The sequence below is a fragment of the Alnus glutinosa genome, chromosome 2, assembly GCF_958979055.1.
Source record: "Alnus glutinosa chromosome 2, dhAlnGlut1.1, whole genome shotgun sequence".
Classification (NCBI taxonomy): Eukaryota; Viridiplantae; Streptophyta; class Magnoliopsida; order Fagales; family Betulaceae; genus Alnus; species Alnus glutinosa.
This window is the reverse complement of record NC_084887.1, coordinates 29,147,004-29,159,336: the sequence shown is the minus strand read 5'-3', so window position 1 is coordinate 29,159,336 and position 12,333 is coordinate 29,147,004. Positions and strand designations below refer to the sequence as shown.

The following is a 12,333-nucleotide window of genomic DNA, read 5'->3' as shown; positions in this document are numbered from 1 at the left end:
ACAACTGTTTTTGGAAGAAACCTTTCACGGGTTTTTTCAAGACACGACCCTTCATGCCTAGGGTTTATCTATAAAATAATATTTCTTGTATAACTCTTATATAAATTTTTTATAACTTTAATTTTATTTTTTTAATTAATTATTAGATTTGTTTTCCTACATGTGAGCCCTAAATATTCAATGATTGATCATAAAAAAAATTATTAAAATTGTGTAAAAAATATAACTCTTATCTATATATAAATATAAGGAAAAAAATACATTTATCTCTCTTAAACTATTATTTAATTGTCAATGTCTCTTCAAACTATTAATTGTGTCAATGTTACAGCCTCAAACTACCAAACATGTCAATGTCTCTCCTAATACCAACAAAAAGACAAGTGATAAGTCTTGAATTATTCGATTCAAGATCCCTTAATTTGCATTTGTTAGACCTAGTTCTTGTTGTATACATAACGTGTTGTTGTAGTTTTTGTGTTTTGTCTTATTTTCAGGTCTTAATTAAAATCTAATTCAAAACACTTGAATTAGACTTGGAAATACATCAAGGGTATTTTAGTCATTTCCAGAGTTTGAGATTGTTCCTGCGAGTTGAAGAATTGACCAAGGTAATTCAATCGATCGATTTTCTAATCGATTGATCGAAGTTTATTAGTTGAAGAAAAGTCGATCGAGCGAAACTCGATCGATCGAACCAGGACAAGCCCGACTGCAATTGAGCGAAATGCGATCGATCGACTTTATAATCGATCGATCGATTTCTCCATCTTCTAGAAAATCAGATATTTTTAGATCTTTTGAATTCTTTATGCAATTCAAATCATAAGTTGGATTTTGTGGACAGAAATGGACGCCGACCAACTCTGTTTGTGCAGCTAGAATTAACTCTTGATGGTCTTTTGTAAATCCAATTCTATATATATATATATATATATGAGATTAGGGATTTAGGTTTAGACATGCATCTTTTGGGGATTTCGGATTTGCTCAGGTGTATCAACTTTAATTTCTTGTGTTTTAGTTTACTTTGATGTTACTCTCTGGACTGAAATCCAGAGAGCTAATTTCCTTTGCTTTTTCCTTTTTGTTCTTCAAGTTTTAGTTTAGTTTTTCCATTTTTTATGTAATCTGAATTTCCTTAATTTAATAATAGTGTTGTTATTCACTTTTCTAGCTTAATCTTTACTATTTTCATTAATTTTCATGCATAGATTAGATTCAATTATGTCTAGCTAATTTAGTTTTTAGGGTTTGATCAAAATCCTCTCCAAAAACCATGAAGTGTTCTTGATGTTCTTGAGATTTTCTTAATATGTTTGATGATTGTGTAAGGTTAGAGGATGGTAAAACCCATGCTAAAAGGTTTTGTTTTCAATATTTCAATCCATTTATTCATGAAAAAGAGTTATGCTTGTCTATGAGTTTTCTCGGATTCATGAGTAAAATCAACATTTTTGAAAGAGAATGATGTCTTGTGCAATGATGCTTTTTGACAAAATGTGTGTTTTCTCATTAGAGTCACCTTATAGGGTATACTAGGGAATACCGGTCGTTTCACACCTTTGATAGTTTAAACCGTTTTTCAATTATAGTGTAACTTTTACGTGATGCGTTCGGTGTGAAACTAGATATCTTATCATTGTAGCCTAACTAGGGTTTTCATATATTGTGTATGCTTATTAGGATGTGCTGTAGAGTAGTAAGCTAGGGAGCATTAATCACTTCACACCTTTCGTAGTGTAAACGTTTTTCAATTATAGACTAATCTTTACGTGGAGTTGATTAATGTAAAACTAGGTGCTTTATAACTACGTCTTAACGAAAGTGTTTTCATTTCGAGGTCATCGTAATGGTTGACACCCATTACGCGCTCATATCATGTATGTTAGGAAGATCTATATAGACTTTAAGCATTTCATTGGTTGGGGATTGGACAAGATCAATACCCTAAGTTTTCTTTAAATTGTTTTCAATTTCCGCTTTCATTTCTTCACCTTATTGTTGTAGCTTCAATTCTACAACCTTTGCTTTTATTTTTACTCTTAAGTTAAGTTAGATACATTTCTTTAAATATCCTATTACGCAAAACAACCAATAATCTCTGTGGTTCGATCACCCTTACTATAGTACAATTGATTCGTACTATTACGAGTGGTAAAACATATAAATTTAAAATCCACATAGCCGGTTAGCTCGCTACCAACAAGAATGACCCAAATTTTTTTAAAAATAACACAAAACTGTCTTTGTTAATTCGAAAAAAAAAAATTAAAAAATTAAAAGGAAAAAAAAGGAAAAAAAAAAACGAAAATTAAAAAGAAAATGAAAAAGAACAAATGAAAAATAACTGAAAATATTAAAAAAAAAAAAAAAAAAAAAAAAACGAAACCCCCCCCCCCCCTTTTTTGTATAACTTTTTGTTATTTTAGATTTTTTTTTTTTTGGTTAAGTACTCATCTAGTCCCTGAGTTTTGGAAACTTTATTTGTTAGTCCTTCAGTTTCAATTTGCATCACAGATGATACCTCAGTTTTAGAAAATGTCCGAATAAGTACCTCGGTTAACTTCTCCGCCTAAAAACTAACGAACCGCCACGTGTCAACCTCAGAGGTTGACACGTGGCACTATATAAAAAAATTAAAAATCTTTAAAAATGAATTAAAAAATTTAAAAAAAATTGAAAAAAAAAAACAAAAAACAAGGGGTGGCTGAACCACCCCATTGGGGGTGGTTCGGCCACCCCTTGACAAAAAAATAAAATAAAATAAAATTGTGAAGGGGTGGCTGGCCACCGCCATGGTTGCCAAGGGGGGTGGCAGCCACCCCTTGTTTTTTTTTTTTTTTTTTTTTTTTTTTTTTTTTAAATATTATTATTTTTTAATTCATTTTTAAAGATTTTTAATTTTTTTTTATATAGTGCCACGTGTCAACCTCAGAGGTTGACATGTGGCGGTCCGTTAGTTTTTGGACAGAGAAGTTAACCGAGGTACTTATTCGGTCATTTCTTAAAACTGAGGTATCATCTGTGATGCAAATTAAAACTCAGTGACTAAAAAATAAAGTTTTCAAAACTTAGGGACTAAAAAGGTGTTTAACCCCTTTTTTTTTAATAACTTCGTTACTACTCACGCTTTGGATTATTTGAGCAGGACTGGAGGAAGACAGTGGCTGAGATATGTTGACTGTTGAGATAACGGCTAAGATAATGAAATTTGTGAAAAGAAGACGAAAGGAAAAGAAGAGATGAAGCCTGAATTTCAAGGAAAAGGAAAAGAATAGACAATCGTTTTCGTTGATTATTGAAGGCCTAGAGAGGAAAATTGTAAAAGGTGGGAGGGTGGAAGACTCTAGAAGCCATGTGGCAAATGAGGATTGAAGATTTTTTTCAAAGTGATTTACAGCTGTTAGTCACTACCAGCTCCAAACGGTGCGTTTTGTGTTTGGTTAGAAGTTTGATAAATCACTTTGCTGCCTTGGATGCATAAGGTGCGTTCTGCTATTTTTTAATTTTTATTTTTTAATTTTTTTTTGTTAACTAGAAGCTTCAAGCTATTCATTTAACCCTAATTTTCCTAAACTTAAAAAGTAAAAACACTGCATAGCGTCTATTCTGAGTATTCTCTAATCTTGAATATTCTTCATTTTCCTCATCTTCTTCTTCCATCTCAGACCATCTCCGTCTTTTTCGCTCCTCCACTTCTTCTTCCTCTGGTTCTTCTATGGTTTGCGAAATGGCGAACATGGAGAGCGAGAGCTTGATAGGCCTCGTGAATCGGATACAACGGGTGACAGGAGTGGCTGATTCGTCGACGCTTGCTTCAAGACCTTCGATTGTGGCTCCGGGATTGCGTCCTCGTCCATAGGTTAGTGTTTCTTTGTTGTTATAATTTCTCCATGATTTGTTTGGTTCAGGATAAAATCGAGGAAACGAGAAATTTGGTGATTTGTTTGGCTTTGGTTTGAATCCGCCCCACCTTGCCCCGCACGATTCCACTCTGTAACACGCGGTTCACATGTTGAGAATTCTCAAACCGCAGGGGTGCGGGGTAGGGTCAAAAAGTGCGGAAATCTGTCCCACCCCGCCTCGTGCACACCCCTAGTGATGGGGATTCATTTTGAAAGGCAAAGTGATATCGGAAGTAATCAGATACAAAAAGGGGGCTTTTCCACTGATAGTCGATTCACAATTAGGAGACCTAGTCCATGCACAGTGGTAGCTCAAAACTTGGAAGCTCTTTGATGACTTCAAAACTTATAACAAACTCATTCTAAAGGCTAGTTCATTCAGGCCAGTTAGACTTTTCAGCCCATCTCCACGGCTATATTTAACAAGCCGTGTAGCACATGATTCTTCCCACCATCAAGGAAAGGAGAAAAGAATTCTAGGGCCTAGACTAATTTATTTATTATTTATTTTTAAACAATTATTAATATATGAGTTGATTATAACTGTGACATTTTAACATTGTGGGATAAAAAACGGTTATCAATTGCCGGTTATAGGCTTTAATAACCACTAATCGACTAAGCAGATCGGTTGCAATTGTATGTTAAAATTAATTAACTGCCTTAGAGCATCTCCAGCAATAAAAGTTATAATAGTTGTTGAAAAAGTACAACTCTTTACTTTAGCTATTGCTTTTTCTATATTTTCTCCAACAAATTCTTTATTCTACTCTCTACTTCATTTAAATATTATTTTTCACTCTTTTATATTTTATATTTTTTCCCCTTATCCTCTGTCGGAAAACCCACAAAACTGTCGGAAATCACAAAAACTACCGTTAAACACCACAAACCCACCAGAAACTCGCCGAAGACGATCACCCAACGCTGGAAAACACCACAAAGTCACCAGAAAGTCACGAAACCCACCGGTAATGGTTGGACATCGCCATTAATGGCCAGAAAACGAAACCCACTAGTAATGGCCAGACCTTGCTACACGAAACTCACCGGTAATCGCCAGACCTTGTCGGAAACGAGTAGATAGTGCCAGAAAATGAAAAAAAAAGGTTGTCGTAGACTCAAAAATCACCGATAATTTCCAGATTTCAATGAAAAGCCACCGAGCACCATTGCCTTCCGTTGCAGTTGTTCAGAGAAAGACGAAGAGGGAGAGATGGAGAGAGAGAAAATATTAATAAAAAAAGTTTTAACTGATGAACAGTGAATAGGCAATGCTGCCTATTCACTGTTCATGTGTTAGGAAAAAATACTAAACTGGCTATTCTGCTGGAGAAGAAAAAATGCAAATAATAGTCAAATTTGACTATTTTGGCTAAAGTAGCAAGTTTGTTGGAGATGCTCTACGCGGTTGTGGTTATCGGTTATAACCAATAATTACTAATCACAACCACTTGTATAGCTCTACCCTAAAAGTGTTACGATTTTCCGTCAAACTAGCACATTGGTCAAGTCATCAGAGATAAATATTCAACATATTCTTGCTGCATTTCCCACACGGAAAGCCATCAAGGTTCAAAGACAAGCCAATATGAGAGCTTATATTACTGTCAAATGAGTTGCTGCTCATGGAGATTTTGGAACCTTTCTTGGTAACTCTCCTATTTTCTTGGCCTATAAATTCTCTTGTTAAGCATTTGCATCGTGTTGTTTAAACCCTCATTTAAAATTTGAAGAATCACACCCTAAAATATCTCTATATTTGATTTTTTTTTTTTTTTTTTTTTTTTTTTTCTGTTATCATTTATTTTAGACAAAATATTATAATAATATTTCATTTATGAAGAACCAGGTGGTAGCATTCTTCAGTTTTTTCATCCAATTCTCTATTTCTTTGAATAAAAAACTCTCCTCCTCTCTCATTCTTTCTCTTCTCTCACAAACTCTCTCCCTTCTCTCATTGACTCTCGCCCTTCAGCCCTCTCTCTCAATCCACACCGTGCAATCTCATTCCCTCTCTCTCTCTCTCTCTCTTCGTTCGCTGGTCGATTGGAGGTATAACCTCACTCATCTTCTCTAATCGGTATGTTTCTCTTTTGATTCTTCGATTTTTCTGGGGGGTTTTCTTATCTGGGTTTTGCTTGGGCTTTGTTAGTTTTGGTGGTTGATTTAGGTTGTTAAGGAGTAGGATGGAGAAGGTTTCTGGTGAAAATGGTGGTGGAGGAAAAGTGGGTTACAGGAGAAGGAAGATAAAAAGGCGAGGGATTGAAGAAGATTTGGAAAATGAAGATGTGGGTCTTGGAGGTGATGGAGTTCAAGGGTGGTTTGGTGGTGGGCGGGAATGGTAGTGGTCCTGACTGTTGGGGAAGATATTTCAGTGCTGTTTGGTGAGGTCAGTGATGGTAATGGTTGTCTGGGTCTCAATGATCAAAGTATGCAGCAACTTTGGGCTTTTAGTTGTGGAGATGGTTCAGAATTTGGTGAAGCTGCGTGTGGAAATGGTGGTCGAGTTCTTAGTGGTGGTTGTGAGGAAATTCGAGGTTGGTACAATGGTGAAGTCATCGGTGGATTTGGTGGGGTAGAAAAAAAGAAATAAAAAATAAAAATTAGAAATAATATTTTAATGGAGTAGAAGAAAAAAAAAAAAAAAAGTGATGTAGAGAGTTTTTCAAAAGTATTTCTTAGAAAAAGTAGGAAAAATTATGAAGAACTCAATACCATTCATGTGTTGACAAAGTTGTTTTTTATTTCATGGGCAAGTACATGACCAAAACACAAAAGAGATTAAGGAGGTTTAAGATCACACAGAGGAAGTATTACAGTTTCAAAGGAGAAAGAAAATGAGAATACTTCCCATACATAAAGAGGAAGCGGCTCATGTAAACAAGATTATGCATAGACCAATCGGTGCTGCTCAAAATAGCAAGATTAGCAAGTTCACAAAACTCTTCTAGCACTTCCTCAACTTGACTCCATCCATTCCAAACATATTACTTTTGCACCACTCTTCGAGTAGACAACTCATCACCACCTATTTATTTAAAATTATTGAATCTTATCATATAATTGTAACCATTTAAAATGTTGGATTCAGTGATTGTGAAGTTGTGGAAGAATCTTGAGGCGACCTCACAGGTGAATGCATGATAGGCTTTGGTGGAAATTGTAAGGATTGAAGGCTATCTTCTAACATCTCGATCACCTTACTCATTGATGGTCGATCTGAAGGACTGGTTTGAGTGCACCATAAACTCACCATTACCATCTTTTTTATTGTGTCTTCTTCCTCCTCTGTTATATCTCTCAAAGTTACAAAACTCTTACCCTGTTCAAGTTTGCTATAAATCCCATGTGGAAAATATGTTTCACTGGTTTGAGAGAGTTCACTATCAAATTCTTTTCTTGGTCCAACCATCTCCAAAACCAACATTCTATAGCTGTAAACATCAGACTTATGGGAGACCCCACCAAAGTACCGATTAAAGACTTCTGGTGCAATATATCCTGCAGTCCCTCTCATGCCCGTCATTGACACAATACTCTCTTTTGTTTTGCATAGTTTAGTAAGGCCAAAATCAGAGATTTTTGGGCACAAATCCTCATCCAAAAGTATATTGTGTGGTTTTATGTCAAAATGTAGGATTCTTGTGTTACATCCACGGTGCAAGTATTCTAGTCCTCGAGCAATGCCAACTGCAATTTGGAACATAGTGTTGCTGTCCAAGTGATGATTTGTAATTTGAGGTCCTTTATCATATATGAACTTATCAAGAGATCCATTTGGCATAAATTCATAGATTAGAGCTGTTTTAGTTCTCTCGTAGCAGAAACCTAGAAGAGTGACTATATTAACATGAGATGTTCTACTAATGCTAGCCACTTCGTTGATAAATTCTTCTCCATTACCTTTGGATGCGCTCAGGATTTTCACTGCCACCATACGCCCATCAGGTAGCTTCCCTTTGTATACAACACCATATCCTCCTTGTCCTACTTTTTCTTTGAATGAGTTGGTCAATTTCTTCACATCTGAATAAGTATATCGCTTTGGGGCTATCAATCGATAACTCTTTATGATTTCCTCAGTCTTAAAGTGATTATTCTTCTTTGCATCTCTTTTCCACCAGACCATTGAATTACTTGTAAAGTATCCTCTCTTCCACTGTCTAATCGAAAAGACCAAACAACCTAGAAAAATGGCAACAATGCCCGCACCTCCTATGGCAATGCCTGAAGACGAAACAAGAGTTGGATTAATTTTCTTCTCTATAATAATACCCAACTCAATGAAAAGATGCACAACGGTGGTAACTTGTAACATCATTAAACATTAACTAGTCCAAGGGGTACAGAATTACTCTTAGACTTGTCTGTAACAGTCAAAACGTGGAGAAATGTCAGTCAAATGAGCACGAAAGATATTTTATACAGGAACAAACATCTTTAATCAAATCATCATACACAAATAGTCAAGGCCTAATTTAAGCTCAACAATTAATCCAATTTACTGCGTTTTGAAACCGATCTTTTCCTTGGATTTGAAACCAATCAGGCAATGGAACAAACTGGTGTCAATGGGGGGAAGAAAGCAGGTGACAAGTCGAGAATGAAACAATTAATTAAAAGCAAATTACTCATCACCGAAGCAAAATGCTGTAGACATTTTGTTGTATATATATTGCCTGTAAAGACTTTTAAAGGCTATCGGACAAACCAAACGTATGACAAAGACATTCGTTCCAAAGAAAAGAAATAAACGACAAAGACAAGAACCAATTTAAAGCACAGACTACATTGAACAAATTTAAACGCTACTAAAAACTTTTTACAATTTCTACCGTTTCCATTACGAAAGCAATGTCGTACTTAGCCTACCAAAATTACCGATTTTGAATTTTCATTTCCATCTCAACGACCATTCAAAATCAAAACCGTAATTTTTGTCGAGAAAAATAGGTCGAATACCTGGCGCGGAACACGTCTGATTGCCACAAAGGCAAACGGGTTCGCCCGACTTCGAATCAAAACTACATTGCGCACCCCAAACCAGACACTTGGCACACGTATCACTGTACACATCACTATAATTCACCTTGAAACCCTCCATCAGAGCTTCCCCAAGCGTGGACCGATTAGTTTTAAGCTCAGATGCCACCGTTATGAGGATTTTCAGGCTGACTCCGACGCTGCATTTAATAAGGCTCAGAATCGGATCAATAGGAACCGGACCGGTCAGATAATAGGCGTCGCTCCGGTTCGCATTCCCAATGAAGGTACAATAAAATAGATTAGGAGGCGTCACGGGCAAACTCGAGGAGCAACCATAGAAGTGGGTGAGGTCTTCATTGTCAACAGCGTACGTGAACATCAAGGAATCCATAGTGGAATTGGTGTATTCCTGTGGGCACGTGGTGTCCCAGAGGTCGGAGCGGGCGAGGGTCATGGTTTTGGCGGCCTGGTCGAGCCGGAGGACTCGGTAACTCAGCGACACGATGGTCAACTTGGGTGAGTCGTCTTCACAGGAGAGTTAGAACTCGAGCATACCACAGTTGGTCGGGTGGGTTGTGTCGGTGAATGGGTAGGAGAGGTTCTTGAAAGGCCCACAGTCGAAGGACGGGGCGCATTTGAAAGAGAGGCTGGTGATGTCATCCGAAGGGAACGATGTCGTTGTGACGGCAACGGAGAAGAAGAGGACGAAGACAAAGATCGTCGGAGGGAAGGCGATTGGGGGCATCGGAGAGGAGTGGATGTGAGGGGTTGGAGGAGCGAGATGGCATGGATGAGGTAATACCGTAATAGGGTGGCGGTCGCGGGAGTGGGTGAGGACTACGTAGGCTCCTTCGAACAAGGCTGGCTTTGGTTGACTTGGACTGCTTTTGAAATTGGAGGTCGTCTAGAAAGTAGAAACTAGGAAGTACAAAGTAGAATTTGGTAGAAACCCTGACAATCGATCCTTGTGGATTTTTTCTTTCATTTTTTTTTTAATCTCCATAAATCTTCCTCAAAATGTTATGATATATATATTTTTTTTTGAAATATTAACTTTTATTTTTTAATTAAAAATAATTGATATTTTACCATATTAAAATTTATCACTTCAAATGACATGTTAATGATAAAGATTATGGACATAGATATGTGGCCAGTAAAGAAATAATAATAATAATAAATAAACTTATTATAAATTTATGAATAAACGTGTGACTTGAATTTATTTTCTTATTTTTTAATTTAGAAAATTAAATGCTTGAATTTTTGATTATTTGTAATACATCATTCCGTGAGTTTGTTGTCCAAGTTTGTTGTAGACCGTCAATGCCATGTCAACATTTTTGTTTAAAATAATAATTTTCTTATTTTATTAAAAAAAATCTAAAAAAAAAACCTAAAAAAAATCCCACAGCTTTATCTTCTTCTTTAACCTATTGAAGCCTCCCTCCAATGGCGGATCGATGTCCATTTGCCGATCAAAACTGTTCCAAACAACAGAAACCATCAACTACAACCGTGTTGGGGATAAATCACACTCAACCCGATCCAAATAGGAGATTCAAAAGTCAAATAGGTCCAAACAGATAAGAATAATGATCAGATAAGAATAATGATCATATCAGAAGTCTAAGAGGATATCAGATCAGAAGTCTAAGAAGATATCAGATTGGAAGTCTAAGAAGATATCCAATTAGAAGTCTAGTAAAGGATTGAAGTCCAATTAGAACTCGGACAGCAGTTCTAGATCAACAAGGAGCATGAGTCCTAATCCAGGTTTGACTCCACCTCTATGCCTATAAATAGGCTCATACCCCAGGTATAAACGGAGACTCAGTTTTTATGCATAGAGTATTATTTTTCTTACATAAGCTAATTTAGGCATCGGAGCGGGACCCCCGGAAGGGTCCTGATAAGCGTTGAATGTTACACATTCAAGCCCCTTAACTTATATATGTTAATTCTTTAGCATTGTTATTTGTTTGATTTTGTGTTGTTTTAATGTTTTCAGGTTTTAAATAAAGACACAATTAATTCCATTACTTTTGGGCTTAAAGCACACTTTGAGAAGACCTAGAAGATATGTTTAAGCTTAACCAATCATAATAGAATACCTATATGATGTAGTTAGGTTTAATCAAATCAAGTGAAGGATTAAATCGGAATTTCTCCATTAAGAGTCAAAATCGGATTGGATTCAAATTTGGATTCTGCATATGTCTCAGTGTTTGGATCATAAATTTGCGTCAGATATCGGATTGCAATGAAATAGGTGGCGTTGGAAAGCTAATAAAATATTAAACAAATATGTCAGAAATAGCTTTTCTCTGATTCGAACGTTTACTATGCTAAAATCGCCTCGCAATAAAAGACCGCAATTCTGGCCGAATTTGGAATCCTTTTCCTACTTGGATTAAAGTTTTAATCTTCTACTTGGACAAGAATACTCAAGAGCGATTTTTATGGAATTCTAAGGGCTTTTAGGACTTGTGTGCTCCCTATAAATAGACCCTTAAGCTTCAAGATAATGTGTGCTTGGTGCTTGGGCTTGTGCTTAGCTTTAGACAGAAATTCTTCTTGGAGGCCTAACAAGTTAAAGAGGAGAATACCATGGCAGGAGGCCATCCCAGTACCACGATGAGCGGTTAAATTCCTAATAGGGTGTTGATGTAGCCCTTTCCAAGTAACGATGGTTTAATTGTATTTTAAATTTGGGATTTTCTATATGCATGATGGTTGTATAACTGTGAGAATTGATTTTAATGTTTATATTCAATCATTATGAATTTCTTATCTTGTCTTAGAAAGTCTTTTATATTGATTGAACTCAATCCTTCATATTTTCTGTGATTATGTGAATGATTGTTATACAACGGTTTTAATTGATATATGATCGAGAGGATTAGATAGACCATGCCTAGGAAAGACGGATTGTACTACACCCTAGTTTAGTGTAATTTAGGTAGACAGTCCGTGCCAACCGAAGATGGGTTATACTATTCCATTGATTGTGTGTATATCCTATTAAAGACGTAGCTAGTCCATGCCTAGGGAAGACGGGTCGTACCGCATCTTAGTGGTTAGGTGGACGGTCCGTGCCAACCGAAGATGGATTATACTTATTCTTTAGAGGTAATTTCTTGACTACTCGAGTGAGACGAGCCCTTTATCATGCATAGTATGAATTTTCCTTGTTAATTTATGATTGACCATTGTTATGCGGTGAGTGGTGAAATCAATCCCCTATTCTTTATCTCATCCCTACTATCTTTATTTTTATGTCTTTTACTTTTATGCATTTATTTTTTAGAAAACAAAAATCAAATCAAATATATTTTAAATTAAGTTATATTTAATCTCAAAAAGCTTAATAACAACGCATACGCAGTCCTTGAGGTTCGACACCCTCTCTATAGCCTTATCCTACAAGGATTCG

At 36.2% G+C, this 12,333-nt stretch overlaps 1 protein-coding gene across 1 annotated transcript; it reads right to left on the bottom strand.

The window, feature by feature from the left end:
- Positions 1–6,766: 6,766 nt before the first annotated feature.
- LOC133859274 (PR5-like receptor kinase) lies at positions 6,767–8,134 on the bottom strand. The gene has a single exon (XM_062294614.1). The coding sequence runs from the start codon at positions 8,038–8,040 to the stop codon at positions 6,985–6,987; it is 1,056 nt and encodes a 351-aa protein (XP_062150598.1). The 5' UTR covers positions 8,041–8,134; the 3' UTR covers positions 6,767–6,984.
- Between the last annotated feature and the right edge of the window lie 4,199 nt (positions 8,135–12,333).